The sequence below is a fragment of the Sus scrofa genome, chromosome 14 (genome assembly GCF_054392235.1).
Source record: "Sus scrofa isolate SSC_HxYL_T2T_F1_AM1 chromosome 14, Sscrofa_HxYL_maternal_Yorkshire_Landrace_v2.0, whole genome shotgun sequence".
In the NCBI taxonomy this organism is placed as follows: Eukaryota; Metazoa; Chordata; class Mammalia; order Artiodactyla; family Suidae; genus Sus; species Sus scrofa.
In genome coordinates, this window is record NC_139396.1 from 83270517 (window position 1) to 83291667 (window position 21151).

Genomic DNA, 21151 nt, shown 5'->3' on the forward strand with positions numbered 1-21151 from the left:
TTCCTCTGAAAAATCGTCCCTCCGCTGTTGTCTTTCTTTTTGCCTCCTTGTTTCCCGTCGGCGTGTAGAGTCGCCTGGTAGGGTGCATTTCCGTTTCCGGTGCTGTCCATGCGGGCGTGAGGAACAGGAGCAGTTGTGAGCCAGGTAACGGCCGCGGGCTGGGGTGGGGCGGCGAAGGGGTCCTGGGGGCTGGGGTTCCGGGGGCGTTGCGAGTTCCCCGCGTGGTAAGGTCCTCTCTCGGCTCTCCTGGAAAGTCTCTGCTCCCGAGGAGCGCCTCATGCCCCAGACACACATATTTCGTACCTGTCAGAGAAGTAGTGGATGAATTTCGGGACCGGGAGGGGAGGTGGCAGGGAGAGGTGAGAGGTCGTTTCTTGGCGGGGTAGTCTTAGCAGGTGTCACACTGAGCAGATAGGCTGACTCCAAGTTGTACTTTCCTCACCAACTCCTCCGAAAAATAGGAGAAAAATATCAGTACAATTTCAGGACCAAAATAGAGTAGAGAAGAAAAAATAATGTCTCATACTGCTATTAATCATACAACTCTTTAGTCAAAGCGTTCCTAGAACCCAGCTCTCCTAACTCCAGGCTAGTGTTTTTTGACATTATGCTGGTATATGTGAACTTTCTACTTCCGCTAGTGTGCGTCCCTGGGAAATCTGTGACTGACCTCCAATAGTTGTGAGCCTTTTGATTTGGCCCTTTACAGCTTGGCACAGAAGACATTAGTTTGGATTTGCTCCACTAGTTCAGATCATAGCGGTAGCCTTCTCTAGTGCACAGTGTCTGCATTATAGGCAGATACAAATATTTATTTATTTGTTTAATGACCGCACCCTCGACATATGGAAGTTTCCGGGACAGGGGTTGAATCTGAGCTGCAGTTGCGGCAGTGTTGGATCCTACTGTGCCACAGCCGGAACTCCAGATACAAATATTTATTGAATTGAAATTAATTCATTACCTTAAACGAATGAAGTGGCCCCACCCCCCTTTTTAAAGCAAGTGCTTAGATTGTATGCTACCTGATTTACTAAAAAACTCTCTAATCTGCTTGTTCCCAGTTTACGCGTCATGAGTTCTGGGACTCTCAGAAATCATTGTACAGGTTTCTGCAAATCCATGTAGTATCCAGGCATCACCCAGAGTCAGTCATGTCTCACACATGTAGCTATCATTGTTTTTTAAATGTATATAGTTGATTACTATAACTTACAATTTTTACATATTCAACAATTCAGTATTTATACATATTATAAATAGCGTAAATTTGGAAGCCACTTCATTAGTCCAACTGATATTTAGGGTGGAGTTAGTAACCACTAGTCATGGCAATTTATGTTTAGAATTGAAATAATTAAAATTAAGTAAAATTAGAAATTAAAATTTTCAGTTTCACTAGGTACATTTTAAGTTCTCAGTACCTACATGTGGCTGGTGGCTACTATGTTGAAAGATACAGAATATTTCCATCATTGTAGAAATGGACAGTGCTGATGTAGACATTTAAGACAAATAAAAAGTAACCCAAGCAGAGGTAACTAGTTTACAACATAATGGAGAGAAGTGAAATTGGAGATAATATTAAGTAGTTTCCACTTCTGTGGGGTAAACAAATACATAACTCTTCATAAAGAAGTAAGTGAAATTTACTGTTTTTCTCAGTATTTTCTGGATTGTAAAGTGCTTCCCGGGCCCTCACTCCATTCAATATAGGTTAGAGTTACTTGTGAATTGGTAAAAGCCACTATGGAGACTAAGGACCAGAAGAAACACAGAAAGAAAAACAGTGGGCCCAAAGCTGAAAAGAAGAAGAAACGGCATCTGCAGGATCTTCAACTTGGAGATGAGGAAGATGCCCGGAAACGAAACCCCAAAGCTTTTGCTGTCCAGTCTGCTGTGCGGATGGCAAGATCCTTTCACAGGTATATTTAGCTGGAGTCTAGTGGCTCTTCCATTTATCCCTTTTTAATAGTATGGGCCTCTCCAAATATTTGGCTTCATCAGTCTGTTCCATTTCTGAAGGATGTGGAGATGCATGCCATATTTCTTTTTCTAACACATGAGCAGTCTTTCCTAAGGAAGCTACTCTGCCTCCAGCATATACACATTGATTCACTGTTTTTGCCCAAGAGTAAAGCTTATGAATGTTTCTTTATAGAATTTGTTTGTTTGTAAACACTTAAGGGAACAGGTGTACTTATGTTATTTTCTGGAAATGTTTCATATAATTGTAATATGTAGTATTAAATAGCTTTATTTGATGAGTTCTTATTATATATACTTTAAAGGCAGTGTACTTTAAACATTATTGAATTAAATTCTCTTAGTAGGAGAGCCAAATTTAACTCCAAAGCCTCTGTTCTTATTTATTATGATACACCGCCTCCATGTTTGCCTTTTGTTTTCTTTTAAATGACTAATATCAACTAATAAAGCAATCAGATTTAAGGTGTGTATAGTTTTCAGCACTGTACTGTTAAAGTCAGTTATGTGTATTTACTGAAGTGATTATTTGGATTGGGGTCAGAAGTTAACAAGTTAATTATATTAACATATTGTCAGTTCTACTCTCTTTAAAGTCTTGGCTTCTAGGGGTGATACCTTTTAAAATATTTTGAAAGTGAATTTACTTTTTTTTTTTTTTTTTTTTTTTTAAACGAATAGGACTCAGGATTTGAAAACAAAAAAACATCACATTCCAGTGGTTGATCGAACTCCACTAGAGCCACCACCAATAGTGGTAGTGGTGATGGGGCCTCCAAAAGTTGGAAAGAGCACTTTGATCCAGTGCCTCATTCGGAACTTTACCAGGCAGAAGCTGACAGAGATCAGAGGCCCTGTAACAATTGTGTCAGGTAGGAGGAGGTGCTGTCATAGACTGACATGGCAGGTGTTGTTGTCTGAGGCACATGTATGACTTGGTGGAACATTTTCTTGACTGGTAAATGTTGAAGTCGTATTGTCACTTCATGTTACCAATCTTGTACTTTTACTAAGGTGGCTGTAGCTTCAGAAAAGGACAGATTCCCAGAGATAATAATGGTGTAGATGTATACCTTATTCTGACTGCTACATGGATTTGCCAGCTGTGCTCCCTTGAAAGGCTTGGCAGGCCTGGGCAGGCCGGCTTGGTCATGGTGAGCGACTTCATTTAACAGAGAGTGAGTACCTGCTGTGCAGCAGGCGCACCTGCTTTCCTCATGAAGCTACCTTCTTGTGGAAGTGAGGGGGTTTTTCCTCTCTTTTTCCTGTGAGAAGTTGACTGCTCTGGAAATGGTGACCTTTCTAAAGTCTCAGGGAAGATGAAACAGATTCCCAAATGACAATGGTAGAATCTCTTATTACCAATAATATAGGTGGAGTGAGGCTTTTTCTTTAAGGCATTCTCACCATTTTGACTGATTTCTTTTAGCTTAATTTAGAATAATGTTTGTTCTATGAACATTCTGTTCCACTAGGTTTGAGGGTTTCTTAGCTGTAGTGAGAATAAGGAAAACTTTGATAGAGATAAAAGTGTTGGCCCACTGAATAGCAGGATCACAGATATCATTCCACTTGAATTTTACCCGGCTGCACCCCTGACATGTGGAAGTTCCCAGGCCAGGGATTGAACCTTTGCCACAACAGTGACCTAAGCTGATTCAGTGACAATGCCGGATCCTTAACCCACTGTACCACAAGAGAACTCCCATATGGGTAGACTTTTGGTATTATTTTTAAATTAGAGAACATGGCAAGAAAACTAAAGTGGAATTTATTTATTTGATCAGTTTTCTTCTATAAAAATGAACTTCTGGTATATTCTTGTATTTAAGGTGCTTTACTGGATGCAATTAAAAATAATAATTGGAGTTAATGGATTTTTCCAAGGTTTAAATTTTTTTTATTTTAATTTTTTTGCTTTTTAGGGCTGCACCTGCAATGTGTGGGAATTTCCAGGCTAGGGGTTGAATCGGAGCTGCAGCTGCTGGCCTGTGCCACAACAATATGGGATCTGCACAGCCTCTGTGACCTATACCACAGCTCATGGCAATACCAGCTCCTTAACCCACTGAGCGAGGCCAGGGATCACACCTATATCCTCATGGATACTAGTTGGATTTGTTATTACTGAGGCATGACAGGAACTCCCAAAGTTTTTTTTAAATAAGATTTTCATCTTTTCACTTCTAGGTAAAAAACGTAGACTCACCATTATTGAATGTGGGTGTGACATTAACATGATGATTGATCTTGCTAAAGTAGCAGATTTGGTAAGTCATTGGGGCAGCATGTGTTTCTGATGGGGAATTACAGCAGTGTGGTAGGTTATTTTTATCCCATGTTGGAGGGAAGAAAGGTTTAAGATTATTAAAAAGAATGGTTTCATCAGGATTTTTGAATTGATGATGGATAATAATTGTTATAATAAAAATAGAATGTGCATAATGAAATGTATTCTGAAATCTAAAAGCAAACTACTGGACAGAGAATACTTGTAATAAATGTAGTTAACAAAAGCTCCTAAGATAATGCATACATACATACAAATATATAATAGTACTATTTCTTGGACTCTCACTAGACACTTTGCTAACAGGTTTTCTACAATTTATCTCCAGTTTATATGTGATGAAATTGAGGCTCCCAGAAGTTAAGCAGTTTGTCTGAATGTGGGAACTATGCTCTCTTTTTTATTTTTTAAGATTTTTATTTTTTCTATTATAGTTGATTGACAATGTTCAGTCAATTTCTGCTGTATAGCAAGGGAATTATGCTCTTGATAGTGCCAGAAACTCTGTTCTTTTTTTTCCTTTTTTTTAAAATAAAAAATTTATTAAAGCATAGTTGATTTACAGTGTTGTGCCAGTTTCTGCTGTTTAGTTAAGGGTCTAGGTCATATATACATTTTTTTTTAAATATTATTTTTCACCATGGTCTGTCTCAGGTGATTGTGTATAGTTCCCTGTGCTATCTAGTAGGACCTTATTGTCTGTCCATTCCAAGTGTGGTAGTTTACATCTTTTAACCTCCAAATCCCACTCCCTCCCCTCTCCCCCTTGACAGCCACAAGTCTGTTTTCCATGTCTGTGAGTCTGTTTCTGTCTTATAGATAGGTTCATTTGTGCCATATTTTAGATTCCATGTATAAGCGGAATTTGTCCTTCTCTTTCTGATTTATTTCACTTAGTATGAGAATCTCTAGTTGCATCCATGTTGCTGTGAATGACATGATTTCATTCTTTTTTATGGCTGCATAGTTTCCATATATTACCACGTCATCTTACTCCATTTATCTGTATATGGACATTTAGGTTGTTTCCATATCTTGTCTATTATAAATAGTGCTGCAATGAAAGAAACTCTGTTCTTAATGATTATGATAAAATAAGTACATGGATTACCCTTGAGAAGTTGTCAGAGTTTATAATAGAAAATCTGGATAGTACTCAGCATATGGAAATTGTACATCTGTTAATCACTTTTTTTTTTTTTGGTCTTTTTAGGGCCACACCATATGGAGGTTCCCAGGCTAGGGGTCCAGTCAGAGCTATAGCTAGCCGCCTACACCACAGCTCATGGCAACGCTGGATCCTTAAACCATTGAGCGAGGCCAGGGATCGAACCCGCAACCTCATGGTTCCTAGCCAGTTGTTTCTGCTGTACCACAATGGAAACTCCTAACTTTTTTTTTTTAATTAAAAATATTTTTTTTTAGTTAGCTGCAAAAAGATGAAGACAGAGATATCTTATGTCTCCAGGAGTCAAGTATGAAATTGTTGCAAGTATGAAATTGTTTTATATGTTTGGAGAGTATAAATTAAAAAAAAAAAACTTGTATTTTCTTATAGATTGCTGTCCATAACTATCCTTTGACTCAATTCTAAACTGGTAGCCATTTTTTAGTTTTTGAATAATTGCAGGTAACAAATTGACTTGTAAGGTTGAGCTTTCCTTCTTCATACTTCCCAGTGGAAAATGTTTTTTTTTTTCCTGAGGAGAGTGAAACAAAAATGTTTGGTTTTCTTTATGTTTTTGATGTTTTTCATGGAATACCATGTCCTGTTTTTTGGATGTCAGAGATCTGTTATTTTGTTTCCTTGTTAGAGATCTTTTATTTGGCTTAAAAATACCTTACAAAAAGCTTTATTTCCTGAAGGGAGAAACTTTTCAGGTAAGGGCTAAATTAGGTAACTCATCCTTTCCTGTCTTACTTTTTACATATTCACATTCTTTTTTCTTTTTTTCTTTTGTCTTTTTAAGGCAGCACTTGCGGCTGCATATGGAGGTTCCCAGTCTAGAGGTTGAATTGGAGCTGTAGCCACAGCAACGTGGAATCCGAGCCACATCTGCAACCCACACCACAGCTCACGGTAACGCCGGATCCTTAACCCACTGAGCAAGGCCAAGGATCAAACCTGTGTCCTCATGGATGCTAGTCACATTCGTTTCTGCTGAGACACAATGGGAACTCCTATATTCACATTTGAATTGTGGTTGATATTGTCTCAAGGTTGCCTTTTGGAGCAAGTCAAAGGGTAGCATTTTCTTTAGTCTAGAGCAGGAGTTAGAAAACTTTTTCTGTAAAGGGCCAGATAGTAGATATTTTTAGGCTTTGTGGGTCCCAGATTCTGTTACAGTTGTGTAATTTTTCCGTGGAAGCATAAGAGCAGCTGTAGGCAATGTTTAAACAGGTCAGTGTGGCTGCATTCCAGCTGAACTTGAGTTATAAAACAAGTGATAGGCCAGATTTGGCTAATGAGCCAGAGTTTGGTAATGGTCTATTTTGAGTAGCTTCCTTGAGAAATTGTGTCTTCTGTTTTTAGGTTCTGATGCTTATAGATGCCAGCTTTGGGTTTGAAATGGAAACATTTGAGTTTCTAAACATCTGTCAAGTACATGGCTTTCCTAAAATTATGGGCGTTCTCACTCACCTAGATTCCTTCAAGTATAATAAGCAACTGAAGAAGACAAAGAAGCGACTGAAACACAGGTTCTGGACAGAAGTCTACCCGGTAGGAAGAGAATTAATTATTGAGTACTAACACTATAATCCTTTAAAAATGAAATGAGTAGGAGAGATTAACAAATATCTCTACAGGATCACCTCCTTCGTTTTCTTAATATATCTGTTCCTAGTCCCTGGAGTATCTCCTTGAAATGGTGTTTATTCTGGGCTTCTTAGTGTGTCTCATTGGTCTCTGCATCCCCTAGCACTAGACAGTGTCTGGTTCTAAGTATTTTGGATTTGTGGTTTAACAGAATTTGTCCAAAGTTGTTCCTTGTTACAGGACCAGTGCACTCATACTGCCACTTCTTCCTCTTCCCCATGCTGCCATGTCCCATCGGGCATAGAATTTTTTCTATGCCCAGGAGCTTCACTGTTCCTTCTGTGCCATACTCCAGACAGATACCGCTGCTTGACTTGAAACTGAATATATTTGCAATTCTGTCCCTCCAAAGCCCTAATAAGATGAGTCCTGAAAGAAGCCTGAGAAGTTTTGGAAACATTGGTGCAGTGGGTTGCTAGAAGTCTCCCTTTCTTAGGATTACTTTTTATTTTTATTTATTTGTTTGCTTGTTTGTTTATTTATTTTCCTTGTCTTTTTAGGGCCTCACCCACGGCATATGGAGTTCCCAGGGTAGGGGGCCAATCGGAGCTGTAGCTGCCACCTACACCACAGCCACAGCAACATCAGATCTAAGCTGCACCTGTAGCCTACATTGCAGCTCTTGGCAACGCCAGATCTTTAACCCACTGAGCAAGGCCATGTATTGAACCCACATCCTCATGGATGCTAGTCGGGTTCATTAACCACTGAGCCATGAGGGGAACTCCAGGATTACTTTTTATTTAGAGGCTTTTATTTTGATGCAGTATCGATAAGGATTTAATTGAAAATTTAATTTTTTTATTCTTAATATTTAGGGTGCCAAGCTGTTTTACCTTTCTGGAATGGTACACGGAGAATATCAAAACCAAGAAATTCACAATCTGGGCCGTTTTATTACAGTTATGAAGTTTAGGCCTCTTACATGGCAAACTTCTCACCCTTATATCCTGGCAGACAGGTAAAAAGTGAATGTAAACTTTTTCTTCCTGACCCATATGTTTCAAAGCTAAAAAAATTAGAAAAAGAACAGTAATAAAGCTTATTTTGTCTTGTTTTTGAATGTTGGAGAGACAGATGTAGTTGATGGAAAATATCTCCTTTTTTTGCATCATTACTTACAGATGCTTCAGGAGTAAATTAAGTGTGAAATGTGTAGAAAAATGTGAGGATTTTGAAATATTTAAGGCTACGGAATGTGCCTCCATCCTGCTTTTTTATCCTTAATTTTCAATGATGCTGTCTTTGGCGCATGGTGCTTTAGTCACTCAGATGTGTCCTGTGCTTTCCTTACTTTATGCTTTTTTCATATTTTTTTCTCAGCCTGGAAAACCCTTTCTCCACCTGCCAGAATCCAAGCCACACTGAAAAACTCAGATCAAAGCTTAATCTTCTTCCATACAGGGTTTTTCTGGATATGTTCTCTATTTTTTTCTCAGCCCCAGGTGCATGCCATTTCTCATTTCTGGTGTCTCGCTTATTATGGAATGTATATCTTGTAGAGCCTAAGGGAGGATCATATGTTTGCTCCTTTCCCTGTGGTAGATAGTGGACTGTGCTTCCGTATTTCTATATTTTCTCAAGAATATGTTTAGTGAACTACTGAATGTGAAGAATCATTGAAATGTGAAGAGAAATAATAAGAACTTTGACATTCATTTCTGTGATATAATTCAGTTTTATTTTTCTAGGATGGAAGATTTGACAAACCCTGAAGATATTCGAACAAATATCAAGTGTGACCGAAAGGTGTCTCTGTATGGTTATTTAAGAGGAGCACACTTGAAAAATAAAAGCCAAATCCATATACCAGGTATATTTTGGTTGTAAAATTTACTATATTTGTAGAACTCTTGGGATGACTTGATTTCTCAGGAAAATTGGGGCGAGTGAGATAGAGCCACCTTGCTGGAGGTTTTAAGACTTAACTCAGCTCTGTGTTGGCTGGCAAAAGTATTGAGTTGATCAACCTCTGCTTTGATGGTGGCGTTTGGCCAGAGAGGCACAGTGCTAGTGTCACACAGTGCCCTTGTAGTGGTCGAAGTCTTCCAACTGTGGACCATTTCTGCTAACAGTCACTTGTTAGCTAAAGCCATCTCCCTATGTCTGTTTTCCAGGTGTAGGAGATTTTGCTGTAAGTGATGTCAGTTTCCTCCCCGACCCCTGTGCACTTCCTGAACAACAAAAGAAGCGCTGTTTAAATGAGAAGGAGAAGTTGGTGTATGCACCTCTCTCTGGAGTTGGTGGTGTGCTGTATGACAAAGACGCTGTTTATGTCGACCTTGGGGGCAGCCATGGCTTCCAGGAATCGGTGAGAGAGAGGTCATGGGAATTGGTGTAGTCAGCTTTTATTTACTGAAGCTTTTTATTCATTTGTATGATAAAGGCCGCAATGCATATCATAAATGTACAGGAATACTTAATTGCACCAAACAGAAAGAAAAGTCATGTCCTGCATACCTCCCTGCTGCCAAGACACACAGGGAATCCCATATCTTCCTGTGTGAGCTTTGGAAGCAGTTTGGTGCCTCTTTTCCCATTTCTCGTTGTATAAAATTGATATGTTTTCAAGCTTTCTGGGTCACTGCCTTTTTTTCTGCTTCTCTCTAAAGATATGTACTTATTTATCTAGATTATATTATATATTTAGATTATTATATATTATATGTAAATACCATGTATATGGTATTTGTGTGTGAGAGAAAGTGATAGAAGTAGTATTTGTTACATAGAATCCAACTATAAATGCTTTTGCACTTTTGGGGAGACGCTAAAGAGTATGTGATTCCGTTTTTCCCTGTTAGTATTTGTAGAGCTGTTTCAGTTTTTATGGCTGTATGATAATTTCATTGTATAGATAAACTTTCCTTACTGAACCAGTCCTTGGAGGGCTATAGGGCTCACTCCCAGTTTCCTCTGATTTTGAGCAGTGCTAGAGCCAGCCCTTACACGTGCAGTTTCACTCACTGGGATGGGAGGGATCTTTTTATGCATACACTCCTTGAAGTACAATTTTTTTATCAAAAGTTAACATTTAAAAAAAATAATTCCAGATTTTTATTTCTTTATTCTAAAATGAGACTTTTCTGTAAATGCTTTCTGTAGCATTGGCAACTCAGTATTTAGGTTATCAGATTATATATTCTTGTGAATTTAGGAAAAGTTTAATGAAAACAGGTCAATTTTAGGTTTTGTTTTAAGAATTCTTTTTAGTTTTTTTTTTGAGGTAGTAAGAAATGTTCTCAGTAACTGTGTTTAGGGTAATTTTGAGAAACTGACTGAAATTAGTGTTTTTCTTCAGAACCCTTGTGTGTTCCTCACTTCCCCTTTTTTGTTGGCCTTGACAGGAGGAGGTGAGGCCCACTCATGAACTGGTCCAGAGTCTCATTTCCACCCATTCCACTATTGATGCCAAGATGGCTTCCAGTAGAGTGACACTTTTTTCTGATTCCAAACCACTGGGGTCAGAGGATATAGATAATCAAGGGTAAGTTTGCTACTTTTCTATTTTTTATTAAAAAATACTATATTATGTAAGATTATATCGTAAATCATTCTGCTGTCATAAAACATTTTGGTGGGATTCAGTCCAGGTTTTGAGTTTTTTGCTTTGCTTTGTACTTGCATGTGTGTCTGAGGGCTCTTCACTTATGTGATATTACATGGAAGTATTTTCTTGAAATAATATACAGGATTCAGTTTTTAACAGACTTAGAATATCCCATAAATATCATGAAACCTTCTATAGGTTTCTTTTGTTTCTTAGGAGTCCTGAGGCCGCTTGGCTTTATTTTAACAGCCAAAATAACAAGCAGAGTCAGGGAACTTGTTTAGGTGGCTGTCTGGAAGCCACATATTTTGTCTCTATAGTTTTTACTTAGAGTGTGTTGTAATATTTCCTGTGATGTCTACTAATCTCTGGCTTGTGTGAATTATCTTCAGTCTGAGTTTGGAGGTTGTATACCTATACATAGTGGGTGTTTTGGTTTTATTGTAGTTATTTACAACTTCCAGTAAAAATTATTTTGAAAATGATTGCGTTATCTAGTTTGTAATTTATTATAAGTCTATACAAACACAAGGAAAAATTTTTGGAAAAATTTATCTGCTGCCCTTTAACTAGCAGATGGTATAGCATGGTAATTAAGTGTAATAGACCTAATAGCTCAGGGAAATCACTCTCTCTAGGCCTTAATTTCCTAAGACAGGAGTTCTGATGATTAAATACAATACTGCATATAAAGTATTTAGCATGATGCCTGGCAGATAAGAAATGTCACTAAAAGATCCCTGTTATTATGATCAGTGTTAATAACTTTTCATTTTTGAATATTCCTCTAATCATCCTTGTACATGGATACTCTAACCTAGTTACAGTCATAATACATGTAAAATTTTTTTTTTTTTTTTTTTTTTTGTCTTTTGTCTTTTTGTTGTTGTTGTTGTTGTTGCTATCTCTTGGGCCACTTCCGCGGCATATGGAGGTTCCCAGGCTAGGGGTCGAATCGGAGCTGTAGCCACTGGCCTACGCCAGAGCCACAGCAACGCGTGATCCGAGCCGCGTCTGCAACCTACACCACAGCTCACGGCAACGCCGGATCGTTAACCCACTGAGCAAGGGCAGGGACCGAACCCGCGACCTCATGGTTCCTAGTCGGATTCGTTAACCACTGCGCCACGACGGGAACTCCAAAATTTTTATATCTATATTGTGAGCATTTTCTATTTCTTGCATTTCCTTTTTCTGTGTAGAAAAAGGAAATGCTCACAATTTCCATTCTCTTTTAGTACTGTTTTCAGTATTTTTCTAATTGTATTTTTTTCAGTTTTATTATAATACTACTGCATTAAATACCTTGATAGTTTGTTTTTTTTTTTTTTCCCCTTAGTTTTGGCATATTGGTGATTCTTCTTTATCAAGTTTTGCCTTTAAAATATTTTTTTTTCTTTTTTTTCTTTTTAGGGCCACACCTGTGGCATATGGAAGTTTCTAGGCTAGGGGTCGAATCGGAGTTACAGCTGCTGGCCTTCAGCCACAGCAACTCAGAATTCAAGCTGTGTCTGTGACCTATACCACAGCTCATGGCAGTGCCAGATCCTTAACCCACTGTGCCAGGCCAGGGATCGAACCCGCATCCTCATGGATACTGGTCAGGTTTGTTACTGCTGAGCCACAACAGGAACTCAAGTATTGCCTTTGTGATTTCAAAATGGCAATATTCTTAATCTGATATTCCTTCACAATTTGTTAGCTGGCATTCTTTAACAAAGAGTTTTCACTTCCACCCCTCTATTTTAGTGTCACTGTTGACTGATGGACTTTTTTTTTAAAAAATTTCATTTGTTATTATCCCATTCTTGTCATTATTCTTTTCAATGCCTACTTTCACTGTCTTGGACCTGGAGTCAACCATTTTTCTGAGGGTTATCTGTTTCAAGCTTGGAAATGATGGGTCTTCTAAAATATCTATTAAACCTTCACTTCCATTTAAGCAGTTTCTTTCTAAAATTAGATTTTTTAAAAAGATTATTTCTTTATTCTCTTTGTAAGTTTTTTCTGAATAGTGGTATTAGGGAATCAGTATTTATTAAATTGTTCCTTTCAATGCTATGTTATTTAAAATCTTTCCTTGACATTATTCTCTATTACTTTTCACATTTATTGACTTGCCATTTCTGGATTAGCCAATTATTGTACAAATCAAATTACTTTGCATTTTCTTGGTAATATAGGGTGTGGATGCCAAAAGAGGAAAAGCAAATGGATTTGAAAACTGGTCGAGTGCGTCGGAAAGCCATTTTTGGGGATGAAGAGGATGAATCTGGAGATAGTGATGATGATGATGAAGAAATGTCTGAAAGTGACAAATTGGAAAATAGCTCTAGTGATGATGAAGAAGAAGAGGAAGATGCTGAAATGACTGATAAACAATATGTGCCTGGTAAAGGTATCAAACGGCAAAAACTTGAGATGGAGGAAGATATTGAGGTAGATTTGCCAGCATTTGCCGATAGTGATGATGACCTTGAGAGGAGCTCAGTGGAAGAAGAAGCAGAGGAAGCTGATGAAAGCAGTGAAGAAGAGGATTCCACTGCAGAAGAAGAGGAGGATATTTTAGAATCTAAGGCTGTTAGAAAAGGTAGTAAGCCAGGACTCTTAGAAACTAATGATTTGAGCAATAGGCTGAATTTGGAGAAGTCTTTGACAGTGAAAAAGGCAACCCTTACTACATCAGATTCGGGTCATTGCACAGCTGAAGAGGCATTTGCATCTGAAGACGAATCTGAAGAAAACTCCTCTCTCAGTAGAGAGGAGGATTCAGAAAATGAAGAGGTTATTAGGAAAAAGTTTCCAAAGCCTTCTCAAGTGGTCAGTGGTCAGAAATTAGGGTCAGAGAACCTAGTTGATGAGACCAGTGATATAGAAGACTTACTCAAAGAGGAAGAAGATTACAAGGAAGAAAATAATTATTCCACAGAAACTTCAGGTACGCTTAAATTTAATTTAACTGCCATTATAAATGTGGCATTGAAAATGTTCTACAAGTAGAATGTTTACATTTGGGATCCTGCTGTTTTGGCGATTTTATAAACTGTTCAAATATTACACCTCATAAAAGGATTTTAGGATGAATAAGCCTGAAGCAGAGAGGACAGATGAACAGACTTAACTGGTGGTGTTGTTGGTCCTTCAGGTGCCCTCAAGTGGAAGGAAGACCTTTCCAGGAAGGCAGCTGAGGCCTTTCTGAGGCAGCAACAGGCAACTCCAAACCTTCGAAAGCTCATTTATGGGACAGGTAAAAGAGCTCTGGTTTAGATCTAGAAACACTTAGACTATTTTCTGAAAAGGGGATGAGGAAATTGGTTGGAGGATTTGGGTGGTACTTCCGACATCCATAAGACAGTCCCTGCTATCACAGTTTATATTTGGCAGATGTTTTTAATCATCAGTTCATGAGGACTTAAATCAGTCATATGAAGTAGATTTATGGCTTTGTCATAAAACTTTTGATGTGAATACTCTCCATTATGTCATTTTGTACCCCCTATAGAAAGTCCTTCATGAGAATTTTTTTGTAGAATTTTGTACCAGAAAAATAATTCTGCTTGTAGGAGTGTTTTTTCCTTTCTGAGAATGAGTGCTCCTTATAACTCATTCTGTTTTTTCCTTTTGTCCGTCTCTGATTTTATATTTTGTTAAGTGTGTCTATGTGTTCTTTTTGGAGAGAGCTTGAATGATTAATGCAAAAAATAAAGTGCTGAACCTAATATACTGGCCCGTATTTACTATATGATTAGAACAAGGCCAAGGAGTATATATGAGCTAGGAGTATTCAGTCGGGCATTGGTGTTTACTGATTTCCATTCAGGTTTTGTCTAAGTACTCTTAGTGATTAGACTCAGCACTCTTCAAGAGAAGCTCTTTATGATCATTGGAAGATCTGTTTCAATGTCTGTGCTCTGCCCCAGCCCCCAGTATTCTCCCTTCTCAATGGACACTTGGCTGCTGCCTTGCAGGAGGGCACAAGTCCACCAGTCATGTTGAGTAGTAGTTCCCTGACCTGTCTGTGTCTGTGGCTGATGTGCTCATGCACAACCATTCCTACTGCAAACAGTTCCTCAGTCCTAGAGTGGGTAGATTTGATCTCACTTTTCCATCATGGTGGTCTCTAGTGACAGAGGATAATGAAGAAGAAGATGGTGATACCGGAGAAGAGCTTGGAGGGTTGTTTCATGTCAGCCAGCCTGCCAGAGAGTGTAAGCACAAGGCTGACTCTTTGGACTGCTCCAGATTTCATGTGGAGGCACCCCATGATTGGGATTTAGAGGAGGTAAGGCTGAATATGAATAGTATATTTGACTTATGAGAGAGGTAATTGTTCTAAAAGGAGATTATGTGATTTCAATATTGCCTACTGGTTATTAGCTTCTTATTTTTATAACATAACAGGACAATTCTCCACATATTGGAGTGAATGTTTAATGCATCCTAAGCAGTGATATGTTATGAGCTTAGTCAGACCATGTACATATGATGTGGAGAAAAGGAGAATGTTCAACTCTTAGTGTAAATGGTATTGTTAATCTTTATTTTGAAGCATTGCACATAAGTTTTCATACATTTGAGATATTCGATGTTTTATAATTGGGAGATACCTTGTGTCCCTGAGTTAACATATATAATTTCTACTATTGTTAAGCAAACAGAAATCCATGACACTGGTAAATTTTCTTCCTCTGCTCATCATTTTCTAGTCACACTGGAGGATTCATTCAGTTTTCAAATTTGCCAGGTTTAATCTCTTACCTTATGTTTTTTCTTCTGGAATGTTCTTCTGATCTTCCCAAGGCTGGCTTCTTTTGATCATTCAGTTTACCTGAAATGTCATCCTCAGGGAGGCCCAATCACTGTCATATTATCTATTTTAATTCACTGGGTAGCACATAGTGAGATTTTATGTAACCATTTTTGGGGTCAAATTTAATACAGGTTAGAGAAACCCACATAGAAATATTTTGTTTAACTTAATAGATTAATGGTGAGTGTCTCTGTGACCACCATGTGTCCACCCCGGTGAGAGTCTTCTCCCTGCAGAAGGAACCACCATCATTTCCTTCTTTTCCTTATAATTTCATCTTCTAAGTATGCGTCAATAAACACCAAAGTTTAGCTTTACCAGGCTGTTGTTGTTTTTCTCTATGCCTTTCAAATCTCTTAATCTATAGTATTCACCTCCACCCATCTCTTTCTTTTTTTTCTCCCTTATCTTTTCACTTGTTGAAGAAACCAAGTACTTGATGTATTGAGCTTCTCACATTCTGGATTTCCTGGGTTGTGTTGCATCCCCATGTGCAGTTTGTCAGACTCCACTCCTCTCTATATTTCCTATAAATTGGTACAGAGCAATACCAATAGAGTTGCCTGTGATGATGGAGATGATTCATAATAAACAGTCTTTTATGGCTATCGAGCACTTTAAATGTTGCGAGACAGAACTAAAATTTTGATTTTGTTTTATTTAACTTTAATTAATTAGAATTTAAATAGCCATGTGCTTGTAGCTCCCCTTTGGACAGCACATATATAGAAGTTTGATTAGATTTAGGTTTTTTGGGGGGGGGGGTTGTTTTTTTAATTTTTGGCAAGACTGCTTGCTAGGTAGCAGTGTTTTTTTCATTAGGAGACACATAAAATCACCTGTGATGTTAGCTATTGATGCTCAATGCCTCAATTAATTAATTTAGTAAGGATGTAAAATTGTGGTATTTCAAATTTCTCTGTACTTATTAGCTGGAATAGTTCATTCTATCAAGAGAAACAACTTCTCACCTACTGTTTAGTTGCTCAGTTCCATAGAAGCAGTATAAATGCTTGATTCTTTTTATCAGTTTTGTGAATGATTCTCAAAGGTGACTTTTTTTTTTTTTTTTTTTAACTGATGGATTTAAATATAGTTGATGTGTTTCCTTCCACTGTACTTGTTATCCTTACTGATGATCATATGTATCTCATCTGTGGCTAGTGGGAGTCTCTTCAGATTGGCTATTGAGTTCTTTTGACATGATTCTGGTGGTCCTTGATTGCTTTGTTGCTATCTGATATGATAGGATGTTCCAGCATCATCTTGTACATTTCTGATGCCAGATGTAGAAGGAGCCGTAGTCCTGATTTTTCTTAGTACAAAATGGTATTTCAGAATCACAGTCTAGGCCTAGGAATACTCATCGCTATGGGTTGGTCACTTTTTTAAAGTCTTTTCATTGACCAGAGCTGGAGGAATTCATATATACATTTTCAATTTAGATTCAGGACTATGGAGTTTTTCCTTAACCTTTTTGTCTTACAGTTTATATATCTGTTTTTCCACTGAAGAGTTAATCCTTATTTGAACCAGAAGATGATTAAATTAGAAGTGTCTAAGTACTCATTTATTTTATACTAGTTATACACAGAGGTGTCAGAATAGCATTACATGCTTCTGTTAGTATGATTGCTGAAAACAGTTGTTTTTTTCTTTTTCTTTTTTTCTTTTTTTTTTTTGTCTTTTTGCTATTTCTTGGGCCGCTCCCGTGGCATACGGGAGGTTCCCAGGCTAGGAGTCGAATCGGAGCTGTAGCCACTAGCCTACACCAGAGCCACAGCAACACGGGATCGGAGCCGCGTCTGCAACCTACACCACAGCTCACGGCAACACTGGATCGTTAACCCACTGAGCAAGGGCAGGGACCGAACCCGCAACCTCATGGTTCCTAGTCGGATTGGTTGACCACTGCGCCACGACGGGAACTCCTATTTTTTTCTTTATGTGTTCTCCTTTTTCACTTTCAAAAGTGAATACACCATTTTGCATTCCAACCAGCAGTGTATATAGTGTCTGATTTCTCTACATTGGAGTAACATCACCAAAACTTGTTATTGCCTATTTTTGTTGTTGTTTTTTTTATTGTTACAACCATTCTAGGATGTGTGAAATAATAATCTCATTGTAATTTTGACTTGCCTTTTTCCTTGATGGCTAATGATGTTAGCCATCGTTTCATATGCCTTTTGGCCATTTGTATACATTATTTGAAGAAATCCCTATTCATATTGTTTGCTTATTTAAAAAATTGGGTTATTTGTCTTTTTGTCATTGAGCGTAAGTTGTTTTTATATTTGAATCCAAATCTGTTATCAGACATATGGTTTGCAGGTATTTTTTTTCCCATTCTTTAGGCTATCTTTTCTGTGCCCTTTGAAGCACAAAGTTTTAAATTTTGATTAGGTCCTTGGAGTTCCCATCATGGTATAGTGGAAACAAATCTGACTAGGAACCATGAGGTTGCGTGTTCAAACCCTGGCCTTGCTCAGTGGGTTAAGGATCTGGCGTTGCCGTGAGCTGTGGTGTAGGCTAGCAGCTACAGCTCCAATTAGACCCCTAGCCTGGGAACCTCCATATGCCATGGGTGTGGCCCTAAAAGGCAAAATAAATAAATGAATGAATAAATAAATTATTTTGATTAAGTCCAATTTCTCTATATTTTTGTTGTCATTTGTGTATTTAGTATCAAATCCAAGAAACCATTGCCAAATCTAAAATCACGAAGATTTATGGTTTTGTGTGAGAGTTTTATAGTTTAGCTCTTATATTTAGATTTTTGAAACATTTTGAGTTAAATTTTTGTATTTAATGTGAGATGAGATAAACTTCATTCTTTTGCATGTGGATATCCAGTTGTTGTTCTAGCACCATTTGTTGAAAAGTCTGTTCTTTCCCCCAGTGTCTTGTCTTGGCACCCTGGGTGAAAATCACTTGACCATAGATATATGAGTTTATTTATGGACTCTTAAATTATATTCCATTGATTCCATTTATCTTTATGCTAGTACCATAATATTTTGATTATGACTGCTTTGTAGTAAGTTTTGAAATCAAGAAGTGTGTATCCCCTAACTTTGTTCTTTTTAAAGATTTGTCTTTTCTGGATCCCTTGGATTTTCTTTATTTTAAAATCTACTTTTCCATTTCTACAAAGAAACCAACTGGGATTCTGATAGAAATTGCATTGTATCTGAATTTTGGGTAGTATTGATTGATATCTTAATGATACCAAGTCTTCTAATCTGTTTGCATTTACTTAGGACCTCTCTTTCAAGAATGTTTTGTAGTTATAAGAGCATAAGCTTTGCACTTCTTTTGTTGGATTTATTCCTAGTATTGTATCCTTTTTGATGCTATTAAAAGGAGTTGTTTTCTGAACTTAATTTTTGGATTGTTCATTGCTAGTGTATAGAAATAAATTTATTGTTGTCTGTTGATCTAGTATCTTGCAACCTTGCTGAACTCATTTATCCTGATACTTTTTCAGTAGATTTCTTAGGATTTTCTATGTACAAGATCATATCACCTGTGAATAGAAATGGTTTTTCTGGAGTTCCCGTCGTGGCGCAGTGGTTAACGAATCCGACTAGGAACCATGAGGTTGCGGGTTCGGTCCCTGCCCTTGCTTAGTGGGTTAACGATCCGGCGTTGCCGTGAGCTGTGGTGTAGGTTGCAGACGCGGCTCGGATCCCGCGTTGCTGTGGCTCTGGCGTAGGCTAGTGGCTACAGCTCCGATTCGACCCCTAGCCTGGGAACCTCCCATATGCCGCGGGAGCGGCCCAAGAAATAGCAACAACAACAACAACAAAAAGACAAAAGACAAAAAAAAAAAAAAAAAAGAAATGGTTTTTCTTACTAAATTGGATGCCTTTTATTTCAGTTTCTTACCTAATAACTGACTAGAGTGTTCATTACAATGTTGAATAGAAATGGTGAGAGAAGACATCCTTGTCTTATTCCTGATCTTAGGGGGAAAGCTCTCAGTCTTTCACCATGAGGTATGATGTTAGCTTTGGGTTTTTAATGGATGCCCTTTATTAGTTCCCTTCTAAATTTGAGTGTTTCTGTCACAGAGGGTCTATTTTTAAAAACTTATCTGGTCCCTAGTTCCCTTAAGTCAATTGTTAAACTTCATGAAAACAAGGATCTTCTTGAAACAATTTGCCATTCAGTGCTGTGAAGCTTCTTGGCATAGAGTAGATGTACAGTAAATATTTAGTGAAGGATTATAGGCATGAAGGAGTGAGTAAATGAGCAAATTTACTTTTGTATCCAGTGTAATCATGCTAGCTTCAAGGCTACTTTTGAGAGTGAAATCATGTATGAAAAATATGAATCATGATCAAAATGTAATTGAAAGCCAGGACCTATGTGAAGATTTTTATATGTGTTTTTGAGGCTTTAGCAGTGAGTGATGTGTGCTGTTTTAGGTCAGGTTCCCTGGAAAACATTCTGAAACAAAGTCTTGTACAAGTTTTAGTGTGTATTTGAGAACACCCACTGCATGTATACACTGGATGATCTGACAGATCTAGGACTGGGAGCCTCATCAGGCCTCTGCACTATTGTGCTTATACAAGACATTTTATCTTTGTCAGAGTATTATCATTGGCTAGAGAAATTAAGTTTTCAGACAGCCAAGATACATCTGGTTTAACGAATTAGTAAATACCTGTTTATAAGTAAAAATCAGTGGGCTAACAGTATTTTCCCTATCCATGGTTAATGTTGTGATACTTATGTTTTTATCTCTGTTGTTATATTGTCTACATCAAAGATAAAGTTATTTCATAGGCTCACTTGGAATGAAACTATCCACAGAACTGTTTTGAAAAGTATTTGAAGACCAGTTGTTACCTACTACTTCTAAAAGCAGTTATTTGTTGAATGATGGGAGCCTGTCAACTAAGCACTGACTTTTCTGTATAAGGTTATGAACAGTATCAGAGATTGCTTTGTGACTGGGAAGTGGGAAGAGGATAAAGATGCAGCCAAGATCTTAGCAGAAGATGGTAAGTAAAGAGCTGTATTTTTCAGACTGTTTTATTTCTATCTTATTTTCTTCCATATCTTTAATGGTCAAGCCAAAAATATTAGTTCAGTTGTGAAATGCTTTCGGGAACTCTCTTAGGAATTAAATTATAGTTCCTCCTTTCATAACGATCTTGTTTTCTCCTTCAGATTAATTGACTTATTAGATATGGGTGTTGAAGAAGATTGGGAAGCTTTCCATAAAATGTATGCATTTATTAAAAATAGAAAGTAATTCTTGTTTAGGTGCCATGATTAGATTTAGTTAAGCCTTTTTGGCAGATACGCATGTATATGTAAAGGCTTCCTAAGAAACTTTTTCAGTCTCTACTATGATCATTGGTCAGAACTTTGGTTTTCTTACAGTGGTGGTTATAGTTTTTGTGTTTATGTTTTAACATTTTCGTGGCCATTCTTCATAATATTTTTGACTTTTTCACTGAAATTTTGAATTTATAATAGAATAAAGCTCTCATCTGTTATTTGCACTTTCTCATTTCTAGCATTGTCCCTTTTTTTCTTTTTCTTTTTTAGATAGATTTGCAAGTTACCTATTTTGTTAGATCCATAACTTTTGAATTTATTTATTTATTTATTTATTTTTCATTTTTAATTTTTTGGGGTTTTTTTGGGCCGCACCTGTGGCATATGGAGTTTCCCAGG

General features: G+C 37.6%; 2 protein-coding genes across 4 annotated transcripts in view; both read left to right on the forward strand.

The window, feature by feature from the left end:
• Positions 1–144, forward strand: part of ZNF248 (zinc finger protein 248) — a 39933-nt gene extending 39789 nt beyond the window's left edge. The window contains exon 6 of the mRNA XM_084996988.1: positions 69–144. Coding sequence (XP_084853114.1) covers positions 69–139 — 71 coding nt within the window. The 3' untranslated portion in view covers positions 140–144. The remainder of the gene's footprint in view (positions 1–68) is intronic.
• Positions 85–21151, forward strand: part of BMS1 (BMS1 ribosome biogenesis factor) — a 38277-nt gene continuing 17210 nt past the window's right edge. Inside the window, exons 1-13 of one of the 3 annotated variants that reach the window (XR_014827933.1) lie at positions 85–144; positions 1717–1925; positions 2668–2858; positions 4177–4256; positions 6810–6998; positions 7913–8055; positions 8786–8907; positions 9212–9405; positions 10442–10581; positions 12828–13582; positions 13790–13891; positions 14769–17252; positions 17975–18891. Coding sequence is in view for 1 of the 3 variants with exons in the window: in XM_005670994.4 (XP_005671051.3) it covers positions 1750–1925; positions 2668–2858; positions 4177–4256; positions 6810–6998; positions 7913–8055; positions 8786–8907; positions 9212–9405; positions 10442–10581; positions 12828–13582; positions 13790–13891; positions 14769–14926; positions 20388–20469 (2332 nt within the window). In the remaining 2 variants the exon portion in view is untranslated. Of the gene's footprint in view, positions 145–1716; positions 1926–2667; positions 2859–4176; positions 4257–6809; positions 6999–7912; positions 8056–8785; positions 8908–9211; positions 9406–10441; positions 10582–12827; positions 13583–13789; positions 13892–14768; positions 17253–17974; positions 18892–20387; positions 20470–21151 lie in introns of those variants that run through there. The other 2 variants (XR_014827934.1, XM_005670994.4) reach the window with 2 other exon arrangements.